The 23,905-nt window shown below is 42.9% G+C and overlaps 1 protein-coding gene across 1 annotated transcript in view; it reads left to right on the top strand.

Annotated features, from left to right (window-relative positions):
- The first annotated feature begins 501 nt into the window (after nucleotides 1-501).
- LOC140715758 (uncharacterized) overlaps nucleotides 502-23,905 on the top strand; it is an 87,243-nt gene continuing 63,839 nt past the window's right edge. The window contains exons 1-7 of the mRNA XM_073028128.1: nucleotides 502-571; nucleotides 4,814-4,846; nucleotides 7,538-7,831; nucleotides 10,822-11,115; nucleotides 14,106-14,399; nucleotides 18,443-18,739; nucleotides 21,740-22,023. Of these exons, the coding sequence (XP_072884229.1) occupies nucleotides 502-571; nucleotides 4,814-4,846; nucleotides 7,538-7,831; nucleotides 10,822-11,115; nucleotides 14,106-14,399; nucleotides 18,443-18,739; nucleotides 21,740-22,023 (1,566 nt within the window). The remainder of the gene's footprint in view (nucleotides 572-4,813; nucleotides 4,847-7,537; nucleotides 7,832-10,821; nucleotides 11,116-14,105; nucleotides 14,400-18,442; nucleotides 18,740-21,739; nucleotides 22,024-23,905) is intronic.

The raw sequence follows: 23,905 nt of genomic DNA, 5'->3' as shown, positions 1-23,905 counted from the left end.
CACCTCAAAACCCAGAAAGAACTACCTCAAGAGGCGCAAGCTGAAGGTTTTGCCATGGCCCTCACAGTCTCCTGACCTAAACATCATCGAAAATCTGTGGATAGACCTCAGAAGAGTAGTGCATGAAAAATGGCCCAAGAATCTCACAGAACTAGAAGCCTTTTGCAAGGAAGAATGGGCGAAAATCCCCCAAACAAGAATTGAAAGACTCTTAGCTGGCTATAAAAAGCGTTTGCAAGCTGTGATACTTGCCAAAAGATGTGTTACTAAGTACTGCCATGCAGGATGCCCAAACTTTTTCTTCGGGCCCTTTTCCTTTTTTTTTTGTAATTTTGAAATGGTAAAAGATGGACATGAATACGTTTTCTTGCTTAAAATATTGAAGAAATGTGTCATCATGCATTTTGGAAATCTGTTTACCTTTTACTCGCTTAACTATTAACAATAACAAAAATTTTGACCGGGGTGCCCACACTTTTCCATAACACTATATAAGCGAAAATGCTAACAGTACATGGAGGATTGCTTTCGAAGTCCAACGTCGAGCGAATGTACAGCTGCCGGGATAAAGGTGAAAGACTCCCTTCTGGAAGAAATACCAAACATCTGTGAAGATGTCAGGAAACTGGCGTCGATGGACAACCAGCTAGGAGAATAACTCAGATAGCAAGCAGGGGACATGTGTGTAATTGAAGAGAGCCAGAGGATCAGAGGCCATGACAGGAAAAGCCACCGAACGCGATGTACAATCGCCAGATATCAGAGGTGGCTGACATAAGAAATTCCTACCAATGACTGGAAATGGCAGGCTGAGGGTAGAACTGAGACGCTGCTTATGGCTGCACAAGAACAGGTGCTGAGCACAGCAACATTAGAAGCAGAAGTCTTTCACTCCAGACAAGACCCAAGATGCAGACTGTGCAAGGAATCCGCGGAAACCATCCAGCAGGTAGTAGCAGGATGCAAGATGCAGGCAGGGACAACATTCACCGAGCAGCAGAATCAAGTTACAGGAAGTGGACACTCCCAAATCCAAATAGCAAACACCCGAGAATGTAGTGGAGATTGACAAATCTAAGTGGGTGTGGGACTTTCAAACACCGACTGATAAACAGGTACTGGGAACAGAAGAAAGCAATAGTAATAGACATGCCAATTCCGAATGATAGTAACATCAGGACGAAAGAATGTGAGAACTTGGAGAAATACCAGAGGTTGAAAGAGCAGACAGAAAGAGTGTGGAAGGTTATATCCAGAGTAATACCGGTGGTGAGAGAAGCACTGGGAGCTGTGCCACCTGGACAAGGAGAGTCGTTCTAACAAATCCCGGAAACAATATCTGAGGTCTCGGTCCAGAAGAGAGCACTACTGGGAACAGCAAGGATACTGCACCGAACCCTCAAGGTCCCCGGCTTCTGGTAAAGGACCCAAGATGGAGAGAAAAGTGCACATGAACTCCACCAATAAGGGGTAAGAAAATATGTTTAAAAAACGAATTCTAAAGTAGTTCGGTTTCCAGATTATTGCAATTCTCTACCGCATCACCAGAAATAGACGCATCGGAAATTTTTGTTTAAAAAAGTAAAACTATTGCTTTGATAGTTTGTTGATATAGTTGTAATTCTGCAGAATGGGTATTAAGGTGATTATTGACAAATCAAACTGTGGAAACGACGCAGTCACGATCAACCGATCAGTGGTTCATAGACGGAAGCCAGTAGAGCATAGAAATAAAGTCCAGCAAACAGCAGATTCCGGTTAATGGAGCTGCGATAACATCGTCGCAGAGGTCAAATTTACAGAAAAATTGTCAGAAACAATTACTGACCCCACGTTCAGTTCTGTGAAATGAGCACTGGTAGTCGGAAGCAATTGTGTGCAACAACCTCCTCTTGTGACCAGCAATTTACACAGTGACGAATATACATTAAATACAGAGACCGGATATTTCTGAAAATAGTTTTCCGTTGATTGTTCTGTGAAACCTTTTTGCGACGGCGCGGTCTTCTTTGCATCAGCACCTGACTGAGATAAAGCCACTGATTGCCGTTATCATAGCTTTCTAGATGAACGCTACAGGTTAAAACTATCAGTTGAAAGCTTTATTTTTTTCATTAAAATTTTCCCGTTGCTTTTTTTCTTTCCTGTATATCATCCAGAAGATTTATGTGACACTACAGAACACATGGAATATCTCTAAGAGATTTGGTATACCCTAAAACGCATCTAAACTCACTTCCTTACTGTGTCTGCAAAGGCGGCTCACCGAGAGATAGATCTGCTAGCAGAGGGGTGAGAACCCAGGATACTTTAGAAAACATAGTATCACAGCGACCTGCTGAAATAATCAGTTATCTTTTAGACAACGAACAACTTATTTCCATTCAGAATACCAGATGTTCCCGTAATTTTCAACAAAACTAAATCCTTTCATGGATAAATTGATTTTGGATGACAGGGATGAGAAGAAATGAAGAGGAAACAAAAGAAGAGAGAAATATGAAAATAGCGAAAGAATGAAGAGCAAAAAAGGAAGTGAGAAAGAAATGAAGTATGAGAGAAAGAATGAAAAGAAGAAACAGAGAGACAGAGGCAGACAAAAGAACGATATTCAAGGAAGGAAGGAAGGAAGACAGGTTGATAGATGCAATGAAGAGAAAGAGAATCTGTCGTGCGAAAAGGATGCGGTTAGAGAAAATTAATCTGCCCTCAGCGTCTAGTTGCCTCATTTTCAGACGCACAACAATTTCACGAGAGGCAGCAAACTTACTCCCAGGGCTATAAATCATTTGCTATCAAATCATCCACTTTCAATGTCAATCATTACTTTTACTTCCCTGTTTCCTGTAGCTGAGTCACGCGATCATGCACTGCTGAAACGAGCCTCAAAAATTGGAAAAGTAATATCCAACAGTCACTTGCACAAATGGTATTTTCTAAATCTTTGCATGTAACCTATTCAATATTTTCGACATTACTAATTGAAGGAGGTATTTTCACAGAACGGGGAAGAAAAATGTAGCTAATAGTGACAATGCTGAAGCTCTACAATAGTTACTTGTTAAACTTCCGAATTTAACATTTGTTGCGAAATGTGGGATTAGCTAATATGCCCGCATTCGAATTTAGTGCTTCTAAGAAAAAGTAACGTTTCAACAAGTAATCCCACCCCTGTTTAAACCAATGTACCGCCTTACTGTCAATCTGGTTAACACTTTGCTTTCCTCTCCTCACTTCGCCGTTTCACTTGCTCCAGCTCTCTCTCAGAGCAAACAGATCCGTGCATAATGTTATCCAGCATGTTTAAATGCAAGGAAGGTTGGCTGCAAGGAAGGATGACGGTGTGAGAAGAAAGGCTTTCGCTCTCACAGTCCAAACGGATATGATTACTCCAAAGAAATTGAAGTAAATATTTGCTACGTTTCGTGCAAATACAAATGTGCTTTAGATAGTCCTCGTTTAGTCCACATCACGTGATGAGGCTTTTCAAACAAAATTTATTCAGGTTGCTGAACCTTAATTAAACAGAGAGATAGAGAAGTAAGTAGATAAATGGACAGACGGATAGATGGTTACGTAGGTAGAGAGTGAGAGATGGTTAGATAGATAGACAGGCAGATAGATAGGTAGACAGAGAGAGATAGATGGCCAGGTAGATAGATAGACAAATAGAAATATAGTTAGAAAGATAGACAAATCGATAGATAAATAGGTTGATTGTTTGACAGACAGACAAACAGAGAGACAGACAGATGGAAGATAAGATTGGTAGCTCGGGTTGCTCTTTGATTGTAACGTTTTACGCCGAGCCTGGAGGTCAGGCAGGTCAAAAACGTTTTGTTACCAGTCGAACTGGCATTCAGTGTTGCTTCCGCCGAGTACTAGCGTTTATATTGGTCCGATTCGTTGTTCAGACTGGGTGTCTGTCGCGCTACCTGCTGGTCTCCTCTGAGTCCCGGCCAACCAAATAACTGAGTGAAATCTGGCTGGATAGAAATGTAGATAGATAGATATGGAAAGAGACTTTTAATGTGTACAGGTTATATACGTCATGACCGAACTCTCCTTCCCATAAATGGTACAAATTGGCTTTGTATCTCCACTCGGCACAATGACAATAAAGTTGAATCTAATCTAATCTAAATTATCAGTTTCATTGCTTGGAAATACTGAGAATCTTTGTGTTTTTAGTATTTGCTTAATTTCTGGAATGTCAGGACTGTTTTACGCAGAGAGGTTAGAGAGACTGGGCTTGAACACGCTGGAATTAAGGAGATTGAGAAGGGATCTGATTGCAACATATAAGATTATTAAGGGATTGGACAAGATAGAGGCAGGAAATATGTTCTAGATGCTGGGAGAGTCTAGTACCAGAGGGCATGGTTTGAGAATAAGGGGTAGGTCATTTAGGACAGAGTTAAGGAAAAACTTCTTTTCCCAGAGAGTTGTGGGGGTCTGGAATGCACTGCCTCGGAAGGCAATGGAGGCTAATTCTCTGTATGCTTTCAAAAAGGAGCTAGATAGGTATCTTATGGATAGGGGAATCAAGGGATATGGGGACAAGGCAGGAACCGGGTATTGATAGTAGATGATCAGCCATGATCTCAAAATGGCGGTGCCTGATTGACAGACATCAAAGTTTTAAAGCTGCTGTTTGATCAGATGGGGAGGACTGAATAGCGTTTGTGAGAAGAGGGCACTGCCAATAGGAAGTCACGGAATAATGACAGGGTTCTTCTGTACAGCGGCTTTGAACATTTCATGCAGGTATGATGTGCAATTGATGTAATTTATTATAACTTTCTATTTACAGTGGTCGTGAAGACCCAGGGAGAAAATGATCTAGGTGAGTGATAAACGCTATTAATTGTTCCTTGAATGCTGGTGTTCTATCTTGCTGTTTCGTTGACGTATTATGTGATCAAACTTACAATAGCTGCTGTCTCTAATTTTTCTACGGCTCTGATATGATTAATACAAGCCTACTGCTATCAAGAGCAAGCATCACGGGCAACTGCTATTCCTTCACTGAGTTAATGGAAATGATATTTTAGGGAAATAAGGAAGAAAGATTATAAGATAGCATCACCGATGCAGAGTGCATTCTGAATGAGAAATTGTTTAAAATGTCAATTTGAAAGATCAGATTGGACAGAAAATGTTCTCAACATTGGAAAGTAGAGGTTATAATTCCACAGTTCCAAATGAAGGAATTTCTGCAATAATTTAATTCCGAGCATACCAGGTTAATGAACGCAAATGCTGATATAGAACCTATCAACGGCACGAGAAGAGGAATGTATAGTGTACATTGGAACCTGTGCAGTCTAAATCCTTAGCATATGTGTTTTACGCCAATCCCCACCACCCCCCCCAAAAAAAAATAACGAATGCTAGCCAACTTGTAAAAGGGAACATGCATCCACTATGAAATATAAGATGTCTAAAGGAAACTGAAATTGCGTAAAAATATGTAGGCTTTGTTACTCACAGGGTAGAGTTCAAGATTAGCATTTAAGAGTCCTGGGGAAGAATAATCCCAGAACCAACGCAAGTGACAATATCAGACATGAAAGGCCGATTCCGCGCCACGACGCTAAATAAAATATAGATAGATGGGAGAGGCCTGGAGAAAAAGTAATCTGATAGGGGAGGAGAGTGGACTATGCGTTAAATGGAAGAAGGCGGGACATCATGGAATGTGATAGACATGTGACAGCAAGAGGTAAGAGGCCGGAGTGAGGAATTGAAGAAGGAGAATGATGGCAAAATGTTACAGGAAGTTGCAGAAATTGCTGTCCATGCCAAAAATTTGGAAAATTATGATAACAATACAATAAATGTTATAGATTGTTCCTTGAATGCCGCAGTTCTATCTTGCTGTTTGGTCGGTGTTACTTGATCAAAGGAACATTATCTGGTGTCTCTAATTTTTCCACGGCTCTGATATGATTCACATAAACCTGGAGTAATATTCTGATATGATTCAATTAAAGCTGAAATTTCCTGCAACAATCTGCCATCTCTCTACAAAATTTTTCTTTAGATTGGTCAGACTGTTGGGGGGGGGGGAGAGTGGTGGTCTATAATATCAACCTGTCAACATGGTCATACCTTTCTTCTTCCTAAGCTCAACCCATAAAGCCTCATTAAACATGTTCTCCAGTCTGTTCTTACAGCACTGGTGTGACATTTTCTCTGACAACAAACACTACCCCTGATCCTTCAACTCAACCGCTCCGCTGTGTCCAAAATAACCGAAGCTCGGAATGTAGAGTTTCCAGTCCTGCAGCCAGGTTTCACTAATAGCTACAATATCAAACATCCAGCTGTTGTTCCATGCTCTGAGCACATCTGACTTTCGTACGACACTTCTTTCACGGACATACTGTTTATGTAGCTCAGAACGTAGGTGCACCATGCTCAACATTTTGTTTCCTGACTTTGTCTGAGGTACTAACAACATCTATCTCCACAACATTTCCACAAACAGCTCTGGCACGTAGTTCCCATTCACCACAATCTCCAGGATCATTCTCACCAACACACTGCCCCCAGCCCCGTGCAGCACTAGCAACACTTTCCGATGGGATATTAGTCCCAACCAGCTCAGCTGCAAACCGTCTCTACTGTACACGTCTCACCTTCGGTGGTAAGGAGCCCAATGATCCAAACATCTCATGCTCTCCCTCCTGTACCAAATCCTAGGCTCGTGTTAAACTGTATAATCTATTTATTTCTTCCTTCACTAAAACATGGCACGAGCAGCAATCGTGCAGGTCTGTCAGTACCTTCATCTGAACACTTTTTTATGTTTCCTAATAGCTGTCAGCCTGTGGTTTTGTCTTGTCATGTGCTTCTGTCCCCCTCCTGCTCTATTCCAGCCCCTGTATTACAGAGTATTCCATCTCTCATCTGTTTCTCTTTATTACTTGTATTCCTGCTACCTAGGTCTCATTGTGCTCCACCTATAATCTGTCTCTCTGTTTATTGCTGAGTGTATTTCAGTCCTGTGCTTTCACCTGTTTGTTGGCAGGTTGTGCCAGTGAGTTTTCCTGAGAATTAACAGCATGGATATCTAAACTCTGTCCGTCTGAATATCGACACTATCCGTTTCCCGATTCTGGATTTCTCAGGAATTTTTAGTCTCCGCCTGGACTATGTTGCTGACTTTGTTGCACTCATCCCTGCCCTCGGAATTGCTACTCTGTAAATATCATCGCGCGCACAGTACGTGGTCTGTGGTTACATCTCTGTTTCAGCGTCCTAACAGGGTAACAACCCTGGAGGTGCAATCATTTAACTTAGCAAAGCTTTCTTGTGGATCTTTCATTCAAGCATACAGACACACGGCACTTATTGCCTGCAGGAAATTCTATTTCTGAAAATACACCTTCAGTGGGGGCGAGTTCTACAATGGTAATTATGCATGAGAAATATGTAGTTGCACACAATGAGTTTTGCACGGGAGCCAATGAGAGAATTGATTACGTATGCTTGTGCACAGTCTGAATCAATTCATTTTCTTTCCTTGCAGATCGGCCACAAACACCTCGAATATCATGTGACCGACCCGATAAGGTCTATGCGTCAGATGAGTCGATTATATTTAGTTGTGGGACCACTGATCGGGAACATTCCAACGGCACCTTTCAGCTTTACAACGACGGACAACTAGTAAATGAAAAGCAGTCACAGCGAAACAGCGAGACGTTCATCATCACCAACGGAGGAGATGCTCCGAGGGATTACTATTGTGTTTACACGCGCACGGTGTCCGGTAGAAGCATGTCGTCAGGAGCAAGCGACAAAATAAAGATAACGGTCGTGGGTGAGTAGTATAATTTGATCTCCAGTTCAACCAGGTGATATATGCTCGCAAAGAGAACAATGATAATTTGACTGAGAGGTCTAGCCTATGGTACAGCAAACAAAATTTACAGTCACCCTCAGCTTGGTATGACGCTTGTGTACTACTGCCAAGTATACCTCTTCCTTCAATCTTCCCGTTTCCCCTCGTGAATCACATTTTTATTTTGAAGACATTCAGACATGATGGGCGCAATTAAAAGTTCGATGTTCAAACTAAGTTCATTGTTGAAGTAAATATATGTCACCATATCCAACCCTGTGGTACACATTCTTGCGAGCACACTCACCGAATCCACAGTACAATATTAACCATAATAGAATCAATGAAAGGCCATACCAATGTGGATGCTGAATCGGTGTGCAAAAGACAACGAATTCCAAATACAAACGGAGTAATAATACGAATAATACAAAGTATGCATCTCAAGAACATAAAATGAAGAGTCATTGAAAGCGAGTTGATAGCCTGTGGGAATATTTCAAGGGCGGGGCAAGTGACGTTGAGGGAAAATGTTCCCTGTGGTTCAAGAGACTGATGATTGAAGGGTAGTAACTGTTCCTGAAGATAGTGGTGTGAATCCTGAGGATCCTGTACATTCTTCCTGAATAAGCAGCGAGAAGAACGTAAATGCTGGTGAGTGGCGTGCCTGATTACTGGTGCTGATTTCCTGCGACAATTTTTCGTGCAGCAATGTTTCGTGGTGTTGAGGGCTTTACCCGTGATAGACTAGGCATATCCAATCCTTTTTCTAGGATGTTCCGTTCAAGGTAGTCCGAGATTTCGTTGGGCTGGGATACAGTCAGCAGTCGGTCAATAAATGCTCCACTGCACATGTACAGGAACTAATCAAAGTTGTAGATCTAATGCCCAGTACTCGAGAATTCAAAACGTAGAGGTGCTGCAGTGTTTTCTTCGACATTAAAGTTGCGTGTTCGACCCAGAACAGTTGGTCTCCTCCGAAAGAATAACACTGGGCAATGAAACACTGCTGTCCCTTTCCACCTTCGATTGTCTGAGGTCTGGTTCATAGATGTCAGCTTTCCTCCTTCTGTAATAGTTTGTTGTTATGGCACGCCTCAGCCTTACTTTCAATCTCTCTCCTGTGTGCTAACTCGTCACCACTTTTCATTCGCTCCAAGACAGTGGTCTCATCGGTAAACTTGAATGTGACATTGAAGCTGTGCACGACAATATAGTCATAAAAGTAAAGTGAGTCGAGCAGGGGACTAAGCTCATAGACTGGTGCTACAGCTGTGTTAGACCATAAGACAGTAAGAAGTAGGAGCAGAGGTTGGCCATTCAGCCTATCGAGGCTGCTCCGCCATTTCATAATGGGCTGATCGAATTCTTCCAGTCCACCCCACTCCCCGGCTTACACCCTATACCCTTTTATGCCTCAGCTATTCAAGAATTTTTCAATCACGGCCTTAAATACAACCAATGACTGGGCCTACATAGCTGCTCATGGCAACAAATTCCACTGATTTACCACCCTCTGAATAAAGTAATTTCTCTGCATCACAGTGCTTCAATCCTGAAGTCGTGCCCCCTTGTCCTCTAATCCTCTGCCATGGGAAATAACTTTGTCATATCTGATCTCTTCAGGCCTTTTAACATTCGGAATATTTCTCAGATACCCCCTCATTCTCCTGAACTTCGGAATGTTCAGGGGAATGTTGAGGAGAAACAACCGAAGCTGGGAATGTAGAGTTTCCCATCCTGCAGCCAAATTTCACTAATAGCTACAATATCAAACATCCAGCTGTTGTTCCATGCCCTGAGCACATCTGTCTTTCGTACGACACTTCTGTCATGGGCATACTGCTTATGTATCTCAGGGCGTACGTGCACCATGCTCAACATTTTGATTCCTGACTTTGTCTGAGGTACTAACAACATCTATCTCCACAATCTTTCCACTAACTGTTCTGCCACATAGTTCCCATTCACCGCAATCTCCAGGATCATTCTCACCAACACACTGACCCCAGCCCCGTGCAGCACTAGCAACACTTTCCGATGGGATTTAAGTCTCAACCAGCTCAGCTGCAAACAGTCTCTTCTGTACAAGTCTCACATTCGGTGTTAAGGAACGCAATGATCCAAACATCTCATGCTCTCACTCCTGTAGCAAATCCTAGGCCACGTGTCAGACTGTATAATCTTCTTATTTCTGCCTTCACTGAAACATGGCAGGAGCAGCAATCGTGCAGGTCTGTCAGAACCTCCATCTGAACAGTCTTTTTTTTTGTTTCTCCTTAGCTGTCAGCTTGTGGTTTTGTATTGCCATGTGCTTCAGTCCCATTCCTGCTCTATTCCGGCCCCTGTATTACAGAGTATTCCGTCTCTCATCTGTTGCTCATTATTACTTGTATTCCTGCTCCCGGCGTCTCATTGTGCTCCACCTATAATCTGACTCTCTATTTGTTGCTCAGTGTACTTCAGTCCTGTGTTTTCACCTGTTTGTTGGCAGGTTGTGCCAGTGAGTTTTCCTGAGAATTTCCAGCATTGATATCTGAACACTGTCCGTCTGAATATCGATTCTGTCCTTTTCCCGATTCTGGAATTCTCTGGAATTTTTAGTCTCAGCCAGGACTTTGACGCTGACCTTGTTGCACACACACCTGCTCTCGGATTTGTTACTCTGTAAATATCACGTCGTGCACAGTACGTGGTCTGTGGTTCGATCTCTGAGTCAGCGTCCTAACAAGGTAACAACTCTGGAGCTGCAAACATTTAACTTAGCAAAGCTTTCTGGTCGAACTTTCATTCAAGCATTCAGATATACGACACTTACTGGCTGCAGGAAATTCTATTTCTGCAAATACAACTACTTATGCATGAGAAGTATGTAGTTGCACACAACGAGTTTTGCACGTGAGATAATGAGAACATTGATTACGTATGCTTGTGCACAATCTGAATCTATACATTTTCTTTCCTTGCAGATCGGCCACAAACACCTCGAATATCATGTGACCGATCTGATAAGGTCTATGCGTCAGATGAGTCGATTATATTTAGTTGTGGGACCACTGATCGGGAACATTCCAACGGCAACTTTCAGCTTTACAACGACGGAGAACTAGTAAATGAAATGCAGTCACAGCGATACAGCGAGACGTTCACCATCACCAACGGAGGAGATGCTCCGAGGGATTACTATTGTGTTTACACGCGCACGGTGTCCGGTAGAAGCATGTCGTCAGGAGCAAGCGACAAAATAAAGATAACGGTCGTGGGTGAGTAGTATAATTTGATCTCCAGTTCAACCAGGTGATATATGCTCGCAAAGAGAACAATAATAATTTGACTGAGAGGTCTAGCCTATGGTACAGCAAACAAAATTTACAGTCACCCTCAGCTTGGTATGACGCTTGTGTACTACTGCCAAGTATACCTCTTCCTTCAATCTTCCCGTTTCCCCTCGTGAATCACATTTTTATTTTGAAGACATTCAGACATGATGGGCGCAATTAAAAGTTCGATGTTCAAACTAAGTTCATTGTTGAAGTAAATATATGTCACCATATCCAACCCTGTGGTACACATTCTTGCGAGCACACTCACCGAATCCACAGTACAATATTAACCATAATAGAATCAATGAAAGGCCATACCAATGTGGATGCTGAATCGGTGTGCAAAAGACAACGAATTCCAAATACAAACGGAGTAATAATACGAATAATACAAAGTATGCATCTCAAGAACATAAAATGAAGAGTCATTGAAAGCGAGTTGATAGCCTGTGGGAATATTTCAAGGGCGGGGCAAGTGACGTTGAGGGAAAATGTTCCCTGTGGTTCAAGAGACTGATGATTGAAGGGTAGTAACTGTTCCTGAAGATAGTGGTGTGAATCCTGAGGATCCTGTACATTCTTCCTGAATAAGCAGCGAGAAGAACGTAAATGCTGGTGAGTGGCGTGCCTGATTACTGGTGCTGATTTCCTGCGACAATTTTTCGTGCAGCAATGTTTCGTGGTGTTGAGGGCTTTACCCGTGATAGACTAGGCATATCCAATCCTTTTTCTAGGATGTTCCGTTCAAGGTAGTCCGAGATTTCGTTGGGCTGGGATACAGTCAGCAGTCGGTCAATAAATGCTCCACTGCACATGTACAGGAACTAATCAAAGTTGTAGATCTAATGCCCAGTACTCGAGAATTCAAAACGTAGAGGTGCTGCAGTGTTTTCTTCGACATTAAAGTTGCGTGTTCGGCCCAGAACAGTTGGGCTCATCCGAAAGAATAACACTGGGCAATGAAACACTGCTGTCCCTTTCCACCTTCGATTGTCTGAGGTCTGGTTCATAGATGTCAGCTTTCCTCCTTCTGTAATAGTTTGTTGTTATGGCACGCCTCAGCCTTACTTTCAATCTCTCTCCTGTGTGCTAACTCGTCACCACTTTTCATTCGCTCCAAGACAGTGGTCTCATCAGTAAACTTGAATGTGACATTGAAGCTGTGCACGACAATATAGTCATAAATGTAAAGTGAGTCGAGCAGGGGACTAAGCTCATAGACTGGTGCTACAGCTGTGTTAGACCATAAGACAGTAAGAAGTTGGAGCAGAGGTTGGCCATTCGGCCTATCAAGTCTGCTCCGCCATTTCATAATGGGCTGATCGAATTCTTCCAGTCCACCCCACTCCCCTGCTTACACCCTATACCCTTTTATGCCTCGGCTATTCAAGAATTTTTCAATCACGGCCTTAAATACAACCAATGACTGGGCCTACATAGCTGCTCATGCCAACAAATTCCACTGATTTACCACCCTCTGAATAAAGTAATTTCTCTGCATCACAGTGCTTCAATCCTGAAGTCGTGCCCTCTTGTCCTCTAATCCTCTGCCATGGGAAATAACTTTGTCATATCTGATCTCTTCAGGCCTTTTAACATTCGGAATATTTCTCAGATACCCCCTCATTCTCCTGAACTTCGGAATGTTCAGGGGAATGTTGAGGAGAAACAACCGAAGCTGGGAATGTAGAGTTTCCCATCCTGCAGCCAAATTTCACTAATAGCTACAATATCAAACATCCAGCTGTTGTTCCATGCCCTGAGCACATCTGTCTTTCGTACGACACTTCTGTCATGGGCATACTGCTTATGTATCTCAGGGCGTACGTGCACCATGCTCAACATTTTGATTCCTGACTTTGTCTGAGGTACTAACAACATCTATCTCCACAATCTTTCCACTAACTGTTCTGCCACATAGTTCCCATTCACCGCAATCTCCAGGATCATTCTCACCAACACACTGACCCCAGCCCCGTGCAGCACTAGCAACACTTTCCGATGGGATTTAAGTCTCAACCAGCTCAGATGCAAACAGTCTCTTCTGTACAAGTCTCACATTCGGTGTTAAGGAACGCAATGATCCAAACATCTCATGCTCTCACTCCTGTAGCAAATCCTAGGCCACGTGTCAGACTGTATAATCTTCTTATTTCTGCCTTCACTGAAACATGGCAGGAGCAGCAATCGTGCAGGTCTGTCAGAACCTCCATCTGAACAGTCTTTTTTTTTGTTTCTCCTTAGCTGTCAGCTTGTGGTTTTGTATTGCCATGTGCTTCAGTCCCATTCCTGCTCTATTCCGGCCCCTGTATTACAGAGTATTCCGTCTCTCATCTGTTGCTCATTATTACTTGTATTCCTGCTCCCGGCGTCTCATTGTGCTCCACCTATAATCTGACTCTCTATTTGTTGCTCAGTGTACTTCAGTCCTGTGTTTTCACCTGTTTGTTGGCAGGTTGTGCCAGTGAGTTTTCCTGAGAATTTCCAGCATTGATATCTGAACACTGTCCGTCTGAATATCGATTCTGTCCTTTTCCCGATTCTGGAATTCTCTGGAATTTTTAGTCTCAGCCAGGACTTTGACGCTGACCTTGTTGCACACACACCTGCTCTCGGATTTGTTACTCTGTAAATATCACGTCGTGCACAGTACGTGGTCTGTGGTTCGATCTCTGAGTCAGCGTCCTAACAAGGTAACAACTCTGGAGCTGCAAACATTTAACTTAGCAAAGCTTTCTGGTCGAACTTTCATTCAAGCATTCAGATATACGACACTTACTGGCTGCAGGAAATTCTATTTCTGCAAATACAACTACTTATGCATGAGAAGTATGTAGTTGCACACAACGAGTTTTGCACGTGAGATAATGAGAACATTGATTACGTATGCTTGTGCACAATCTGAATCTATACATTTTCTTTCCTTGCAGATCGGCCACAAACACCTCGAATATCATGTGACCGATCTGATAAGGTCTATGCGTCAGATGAGTCGATTATATTTAGTTGTGGGACCACTGATCGGGAACATTCCAACGGCAACTTTCAGCTTTACAACGACGGAGAACTAGTAAATGAAATGCAGTCACAGCGATACAGCGAGACGTTCACCATCACCAACGGAGGAGATGCTCCGAGGGATTACTATTGTGTTTACACGCGCACGGTGTCCGGTAGAAGCATGTCGTCAGGAGCAAGCGACAAAATAAAGATAACGGTCGTGGGTGAGTAGTATAATTTGATCTCCAGTTCAACCAGGTGATATATGCTCGCAAAGAGAACAATAATAATTTGACTGAGAGGTCTAGCCTATGGTACAGCAAACAAAATTTACAGTCACCCTCAGCTTGGTATGACGCTTGTGTACTACTGCCAAGTATACCTCTTCCTTCAATCTTCCCGTTTCCCCTCGTGAATCACATTTTTATTTTGAAGACATTCAGACATGATGGGCGCAATTAAAAGTTCGATGTTCAAACTAAGTTCATTGTTGAAGTAAATATATGTCACCATATCCAACCCTGTGGTACACATTCTTGCGAGCACACTCACCGAATCCACAGTACAATATTAACCATAATAGAATCAATGAAAGGCCATACCAATGTGGATGCTGAATCGGTGTGCAAAAGACAACGAATTCCAAATACAAACGGAGTAATAATACGAATAATACAAAGTATGCATCTCAAGAACATAAAATGAAGAGTCATTGAAAGCGAGTTGATAGCCTGTGGGAATATTTCAAGGGCGGGGCAAGTGACGTTGAGGGAAAATGTTCCCTGTGGTTCAAGAGACTGATGATTGAAGGGTAGTAACTGTTCCTGAAGATAGTGGTGTGAATCCTGAGGATCCTGTACATTCTTCCTGAATAAGCAGCGAGAAGAACGTAAATGCTGGTGAGTGGCGTGCCTGATTACTGGTGCTGATTTCCTGCGACAATTTTTCGTGCAGCAATGTTTCGTGGTGTTGAGGGCTTTACCCGTGATAGACTAGGCATATCCAATCCTTTTTCTAGGATGTTCCGTTCAAGGTAGTCCGAGATTTCGTTGGGCTGGGATACAGTCAGCAGTCGGTCAATAAATGCTCCACTGCACATGTACAGGAACTAATCAAAGTTGTAGATCTAATGCCCAGTACTCGAGAATTCAAAACGTAGAGGTGCTGCAGTGTTTTCTTCGACATTAAAGTTGCGTGTTCGGCCCAGAACAGTTGGGCTCATCCGAAAGAATAACACTGGGCAATGAAACACTGCTGTCCCTTTCCACCTTCGATTGTCTGAGGTCTGGTTCATAGATGTCAGCTTTCCTCCTTCTGTAATAGTTTGTTGTTATGGCACGCCTCAGCCTTACTTTCAATCTCTCTCCTGTGTGCTAACTCGTCACCACTTTTCATTCGCTCCAAGACAGTGGTCTCATCAGTAAACTTGAATGTGACATTGAAGCTGTGCACGACAATATAGTCATAAATGTAAAGTGAGTCGAGCAGGGGACTAAGCTCATAGACTGGTGCTACAGCTGTGTTAGACCATAAGACAGTAAGAAGTTGGAGCAGAGGTTGGCCATTCGGCCTATCAAGTCTGCTCCGCCATTTCATAATGGGCTGATCGAATTCTTCCAGTCCACCCCACTCCCCTGCTTACACCCTATACCCTTTTATGCCTCGGCTATTCAAGAATTTTTCAATCACGGCCTTAAATACAACCAATGACTGGGCCTACATAGCTGCTCATGCCAACAAATTCCACTGATTTACCACCCTCTGAATAAAGTAATTTCTCTGCATCACAGTGCTTCAATCCTGAAGTCGTGCCCTCTTGTCCTCTAATCCTCTGCCATGGGAAATAACTTTGTCATATCTGATCTCTTCAGGCCTTTTAACATTCGGAATATTTCTCAGATACCCCCTCATTCTCCTGAACTTCGGAATGTTCAGGGGAATGTTGAGGAGAAACAACCGAAGCTGGGAATGTAGAGTTTCCCATCCTGCAGCCAAATTTCACTAATAGCTACAATATCAAACATCCAGCTGTTGTTCCATGCCCTGAGCACATCTGTCTTTCGTACGACACTTCTGTCATGGGCATACTGCTTATGTATCTCAGGGCGTACGTGCACCATGCTCAACATTTTGATTCCTGACTTTGTCTGAGGTACTAACAACATCTATCTCCACAATCTTTCCACTAACTGTTCTGCCACATAGTTCCCATTCACCGCAATCTCCAGGATCATTCTCACCAACACACTGACCCCAGCCCCGTGCAGCACTAGCAACACTTTCCGATGGGATTTAAGTCTCAACCAGCTCAGCTGCAAACAGTCTCTTCTGTACAAGTCTCACATTCGGTGTTAAGGAACGCAATGATCCAAACATCTCATGCTCTCACTCCTGTAGCAAATCCTAGGCCACGTGTCAGACTGTATAATCTTCTTATTTCTGCCTTCACTGAAACATGGCAGGAGCAGCAATCGTGCAGGTCTGTCAGAACCTCCATCTGAACAGTCTTTTTTTTTGTTTCTCCTTAGCTGTCAGCTTGTGGTTTTGTATTGCCATGTGCTTCAGTCCCATTCCTGCTCTATTCCGGCCCCTGTATTACAGAGTATTCCGTCTCTCATCTGTTGCTCATTATTACTTGTATTCCTGCTCCCGGCGTCTCATTGTGCTCCACCTATAATCTGTCTCTCTATTTGTTGCTCAGTGTATTTCAGTCCTGTGTTTTCACCTGTTTGTTGGCAGGTTGTGCCAGTGAGTTTTCCTGAGAATTTCCAGCATTGATATCTGAACACTGTCCGTCTGAATATCGATTCTGTCCTTTTCCCGATTCTGGAATTCTCTGGAATTTTTAGTCTCCGCCAGGACTTTGACGCTGACCTTGTTGCACACACACCTGCTCTCGGATTTGTTACTCTGTAAATATCACCTCGTGCACAGTAAGTGGTCTGTGGTTAGATCTCTGATTCAGCGTCCTAACAAGGTAATAACTCTGGAGGTGCAAACATTTAACTTAGCAAAGCTTTCTGGTCGAACTTTCATTCAAGCATTCAGATATACGACACTTACTGGCTGCAGGAAATTCTATTTCTGCAAATACAACTTCAGAGGGGGCGAGTTATATAATGGTAATTATGCATGAGAAATATGTAGTTGCACACGAGTTTTGCACGGGAGATAATGAGAACATTGATTACGTATCTTGTACACAGTCTGAATCAACCTTTCCACTAACTGTTTGGCTCGTAGTTCCCATTCACCGCAATCTTTTGGATTAGCCTCGCCAACACATTGCCCAGATCCCGTGCAGCCTAGCAAAACTTTCTGATGGGATATTAGTCCCAACCAGCTCAGGTACAAACCGTCTCTTCTGTACAAGTCTCACCTTCCTTGGTAAGGAGCCCAATGATCCAAACATCTCATGCTCTCCCTCCTGCACCAAATCCTAGACTTGTGTTGAACAGTAAAATCTTCATATTTCTGCCTTCTCTAAAACATGGCACGAGCAGCAATGGTGCAGGTCTGTCAGTAGCTCCAGCTGAACACATTTTTTTCTTTTACCTTAGATGTCAGCCTGTGGTTTTGTATAGCCACATGCTTCTGTCCCCGCTCCTGCTCTACTCCGGACCCTGTATTACAGAATACTCGGTCTCTCATCTGTTTCTCATTATTACTTGTATTCCTGCCACCTGGGTCTCATTGAGCTGCACCTATCATCTGTCTCTCTGTTTTCTTCTCAGTGTATTTCAGTCCTGTATTTTCACCTGTTTGATGGCAAATTCTGCCAGTGAGGTTTCCTGAGACATTCCAGCATTGATACCTGAACTCCTTCCGTCTCAATAACGACTCTGTCCGTTGCCTGATTCTGGATTTCTCTGGAATTTTTAGTCTCCTCCTGAACTTTGAAGCCGACTTTGTTGCCCCCACCCCCCGGAGTTGCTACTCTGTAAATATCATAGTGCGCACTGTACGTGGTCTGTGGTTGGATCTCTGCTTCAGCTTCCTGACAAGGTAATAACTCTGGAGGTGCAATCATTTAACTTAGCAAAGCTTTCTTGTGGATCATTCATTCAAGCATACAGACATACGGCACTTATTGCCTGCAGGAAATTCTATTTCTGCAAATAGAACTTCAGAGGGGGCGAGTTATATAATGGCAATTATGCATGAGAAATATGTAGTTGCACACAAGGAGTTTTGCACGGGAGCTAATGAGAACATCGGTTACGTATCTTGTACACTGTCTGAATCAATTCATTTTCTTTCCTTGCAGCTCGGCCACAAAAACCTCGAATATCAAGTGACCGACCTGATAAAGTCTATGTGTCAGATGAGTCGGTTATACTTACTTGTCGGAAATCTAATCGGGAATATTACGGTCGCACCTTTCGCCTGTACAATGGCCGACAACTAGTAAATGAAAAGTTTTCATACGGAAGCAGCAGCGCGACGTTCAACATCACCAACGGAGGAGATGCTCCGAGGGATTACTATTGTGTTTACACGAGCACAGTGTCCGGTAGAAGCATATCGTCAGTAAAAAGCGACAGAATAAAGATAGCGGTCGTGGGTGAGTTGCTTAATTTGTTCTCGAGTTCAGCCAGGTGATAATATGCTCACGATTAGAACAATGATATTTTGACTGAGCGGTCTAGCCTATGGTACAGTAAACAAGTTTACATTCACACTCACCTTGGTTCGACGCTTGTGTACTATGGCCAAGTGCACCTCTTTCTTCAATCTTCCCGTTTCCCCTCGTGAATCACTTTTTTTTTGCAGACATTCGGACATGATGGGCACAATTGAAAGTTCGATTTTCATGGTATGTTCATTATTAAAGTATATATGTGTCACCATATCCAAATCTGTGGTACACTTTCTTGCGAGAATACTCTCCGAATCCACAGTAGAATACCAACCATAATAGAATCAATGAAAGACCATACCAATGTGGATGCAGAATCAGTGTGCAAAAGACAATGAATTCCAAATACAAAAGGAGAAATAATACGTTAATACAAAATATGCGTCTCAAGAACATGAGATGAAGAGTCATTGAATGCGACTTGATAGCCTGTGGGTATATTTCAAGGGCGGGGCAAGTTATGTTGAGGGAAATTTTTCCCTTAGGTTTAAAAGGCTGATGATTGAAGGGGAGTAACTGTTCCTGAAGATAGTGGTGTGAATCCTGAGGGTCCTGTACATTCTTCCTGAATAAGCAGCGAGAAGAACGTAAATGCTGGAGAGTGGCGTCTCCGATGATTGGTGCTGATTTCCTGCGACAATTTTTTCGTGCAAATATGTTACTTGATGCTGAACGCTTTACCCATGATAAACTGGGAATATTCGATCCTCTTTCTAGGATGTTCCGTTCAAGGTTTTCCATGATTTCGGTGAGCTGTGATACAGTCAGCAGTCAGTCAATAAACGCTCTACTACACATTTACAGAAACTCGTCAAAGTTGTAGATGTAATGCTCAATCCTCGAGAATTCAAAAAGAAGTAGAGGTGCTGCAGTGCTTTCTTGGTCAGTAAAGTTACATGTTAGGCCCAGAACAGTTGGTCTCCTCTGAAGGAATAACATCGAGCAATGAAACACTGCTGACCCTTTCGAACATTGACTTACTGATGAGGTCTGGTTCATAGATCTGTGCTTTCCTCCTTCTGTAATAGTTTGTTGTTATGACACACCTCAGGAATATTTTCAATCTCTCCCCTGTATGCTAATTCGTCACCACTTTTCATTCGCTCTACGACAGTGGTCTCGTCAGTAAACTTGAATGTGTCATTGAAGCTGTGCATAACCATACAGTCATAATTGTTAAGTGAGTCGAGCGGGGGGCTATGTTGCGAGACTGGTGCTGCAGCTGTGTTAGACCATAAGACCATAAGAAGTAGGAGCAGAGGTAAGCCATTCGGCCTATCGAGTCTGCTCCGCCAGTTAATAATGGGCTGATCGAATACTTCCAGTCCATCCCACTCCCCTGCTTACACCCTATACACTTTGATACCTTGGCTAATCAAGAACTTTTCAATCACTGCCTTCAATGGCTGGGCCTACGTAGCTGCTCATGGCAATGAATTCCACTGATTTACCACTGTCTGACTAAAGTAATTTCTCTGCATCTGAGTTCTTCAATCCTGACGTCGTGCCCTCTTGTCCTATAATCTTCTGCCATGGGAAATAACTTTGTCATATCTGATCTGTTCATGTCTTTTAACATTCGGAATATTTCTCTGAGATCCCGCTCATTCTCCTGAACCTCGGAATGTTCAGAAGAATGTTCAGGAGAAACAACCGACGCTCGGAATGTAGACTTTCCAGTCCTGCAGCAAGGTTTCACTAATAGCTGCAATATCAAACATCCAGCTGTTGTTCCATGCCCTGAGCACATCTGTCTTTCGTACGACACTTATTTCATGGATGTACTGTTTGTCTACTCAGGGCTTAAGTGCACCAAGCTCAGCATTTTGATTCCTGACTTTGTCTGATGTACTAACAACATCTATCTCCATAACCTTTACACTAACTGTTCAAGCACGTAGTTCCCATTCACCGCCATCTTTAGGATCATCCTCACTAACACACTGCCCAGATCCCGTGCAGCCTAGCAAAACTTTCTGATGGAATATTAGTCCCAACCAGCTCAGCTGCAAACTGTCTCTTCTGTATAAGTCTCACCTTCGGTGGTAAGGAGCCCAATGAACCAAACATCTCATGCTCTCACTCCTGTACCAAATCCTAGGCTCGTGTTGAACAGTAAAATCTTCATATTTCTGCCTTCTCTAAAACATGGCACGAGCAGCAATGGTGCAGGTCTGTCAGTAGCTCCAGCTGAACACATTTTTTTCTTTTACCTTAGATGTCAGCCTGTGGTTTTGTATAGCCACATGCTTCTGTCCCCACTCCTGCTCTGCTCCGGCCCCTGTATTACAGAGTACTCGGTCTCTCATCTGTTTCTCATTATTACTTGTATTCCTGCCACCTGGGTCTCATTGAGCTGCACCTATCATCTGTCTCTCTGTTGATTTCTCAGTGTATTTCAGTCCTGTCTTATCACCTGTTTGTTGGCAAATTGTGCCGTTGAGTTTTCCTGAGACATTCCAGCATTGATATCTGAAGTCTGTCCATCTCAATAAGGACTCTGTCCATTGCGGATTCTGGATTTCTCTGGAATTTTTAGTCTCCTCCTGAACTTTGACGCCGACTTTGTTGCACCCAACCCCTCAGATTTGCTACTCTGTAAATAGCATAGTGCGCACTGTACGTGGTCTGTGGTTGGATCTCTGCTTCAGCTTCCTGACAAGGTAATAACTCTGGAGGTGCAATCATTTAACTTAGCAAAGCTTTCTTGTGGATCATTCATTCAAGCATACAGACATACGGCACTTATTGACTCCAGGAAATTCTATTTCTGCAAATAGAACTTCAGAGGGGGCGAGTTATATAATGGCAATTATGCATGAGAAATATGTAGTTGCACACAAGGAGTTTTGCACGGGAGCTAATGAGAACATCGATTACGTATCTTGTACACAGTCTGAATCAATTCATTTTCTTTCCTTGCAGCTCGGCCACAAAAACCTCGAATATCAAGTGACCGACCTGATAAGGTCTATGTGTCAGATGAGTCGGTTATACTTACTTGTCGGAAAACTAATCAGGAATATTACGGTCGCACCTTTCACCTGTACAATGGCCGACAACTAGTAAATGAAGAGTTTTCATACCAAAGCAGCGCGACGTTCAACATCGCAAACGGAGGAGATGCTCCGAGGGATTACTATTGTGTTTACACGCGCACGGTATCCGGTAGAAGGATTTTGTCAGGATATAGCAACAGAATATCGTGGGTGAGTTGCTTAATTTGTTCCCCATTTCAAACAGATGACATATGCTCGCGATTAGAATACTAATATTTTGACTGAGTTCTAGCCTATGGTACAGTAAACAAAATTTACATTCACACGCACCTTGGTTTGACACATGTGTATTATGATCAATTATACGTCTTCCTTCAATTTTCCCCATTCCTCTCGTGAATCATGGTTTTTGCAGACATTCGGACATGATGGACACAATTGAAATTTCGATGTTCAAAGTAACTTCATTATTGAAGTAAATATATGTCACCATATCCAACCATGAGTTACACTTTCTTGCGAGCACACTCACTGATTCCACAGTAGTATATCAACCATAATAGAATCAATGAAAGACCATCCCAATGTAGATGCTGAATCAGTGTACAAAAGATAACGAATTCCAAATACAAAAGAGAAATAATACGATTAATAGAAAATATGCCTCTCAAGAACATGAGATGAAGAGTCATTGATAGCGAGTTGATAGCTTGTGGGAATATTTCAAGGGCGGGGCAAGTGACGTTGAGGGAAGATGTTCCCTTTGGTTCAAGAGACTGATGGTTGAATGGTAGTAACTGTTTCTGAAGATAGTGGTGTGAATCCTGAGGGTCCTGTACATTCTTCCTGAATAAGCAGCGAGAAGAACGTAAGTGCTGGAGACTGGCGTCCCCGATGATTGGTGCTGATTTCCTGCGACAGTTCTTTGTGCAGATATGTTTCGTGGTGTTGAGGACTTTACCCATGATAGACTGGGCATATCCAATCCTTTTTCTAGGATCTTCCGTTCAAGTTTGTCCATGATTTCGGTGGTTGGAATTCAGAATTTCGTCAAAGTTCTAGATATAATGCCGAAACTTTACGTACTCTAAAGCAAGTAGAGGTTCTGCTGTGCTTCTTCGTAATTAAAGTCTGGTTCATTGATCTCTCGTTTTCTCATTCTGTAATGCTTTGTTGTTATGGCACGCTTTAGCCATATTTTTAATCTTTCTCCTGTACGCTGAGTCGTCACCACTTTTCATGCGCTCTTCGATCATGGTATTGTCAGTAAATTTGAATGTGACGTTGAAGCTGTGCATAACCATACACTCATACGTGTAAATTGAGTAGCGCAGGGGTCTGCGCTCAGAGCCTTGTGCTGCACCATTGTTGGACCATAAGACCATAAGAATAGGTGCAGAGCCAGGCCATTTAATCATGCTCTTTAAACCCGCTCTTTAATCATGGGGTTGTCCAATTCTTCCAGTTATCCCCATTCCCCTGGTTCCTCCCCATACCCTTTGATGCCTTGGCTAATCAACAACTGATTGCACTCTGTCTTAAATACACCCAATGACCTTGCCACCACAGTTGCTCATGACAAAAAATGTCCACAGATTTACCACCTTCTGACTAAACTAATTTCTCCGCATCTCATTTCTTCGATCCTGAATTCTTTCCCTCTTGTCCTATAATCCCCTACTATGGGAAATAATGCGGCCATATCTAATCTGTTCAGGCTTTTTAACACTTGGAATGTTTCCATGGGATCCCCCCTCATTTTCTAATCTCCGGAGAATACAGCGCAAGACCTGCCAGACTTTTCTCATGCGGTAAGCCTTTCATTCCTGGAATCATTCTCGAGAATCTTCTCTGAACCCTCTCCAATGTCAGTATATTCTTTCTAAAATAAGGAGCCCAAACCAACACACAATAGACCAATTGTGGTCTCACGAGTGCCTTATAGGGCCTCAACATCACATTCCAACTCTTTTATTCTATACAACTACAAATGAATGCCAAGATTGCACCCGCCTTCTTAACAATTAACTCAACCTGGAGATTTACCTTTAGGGTATCTTACACAAGGGCTGTCAAGTCCTTCTGCATCTCT

The sequence above is a fragment of the Hemitrygon akajei genome, chromosome 24 (assembly GCF_048418815.1).
Source record: "Hemitrygon akajei chromosome 24, sHemAka1.3, whole genome shotgun sequence".
Taxonomy (NCBI): Eukaryota; Metazoa; Chordata; class Chondrichthyes; order Myliobatiformes; family Dasyatidae; genus Hemitrygon; species Hemitrygon akajei.
This window is presented reverse-complemented; position numbering and strand designations above follow the sequence as displayed.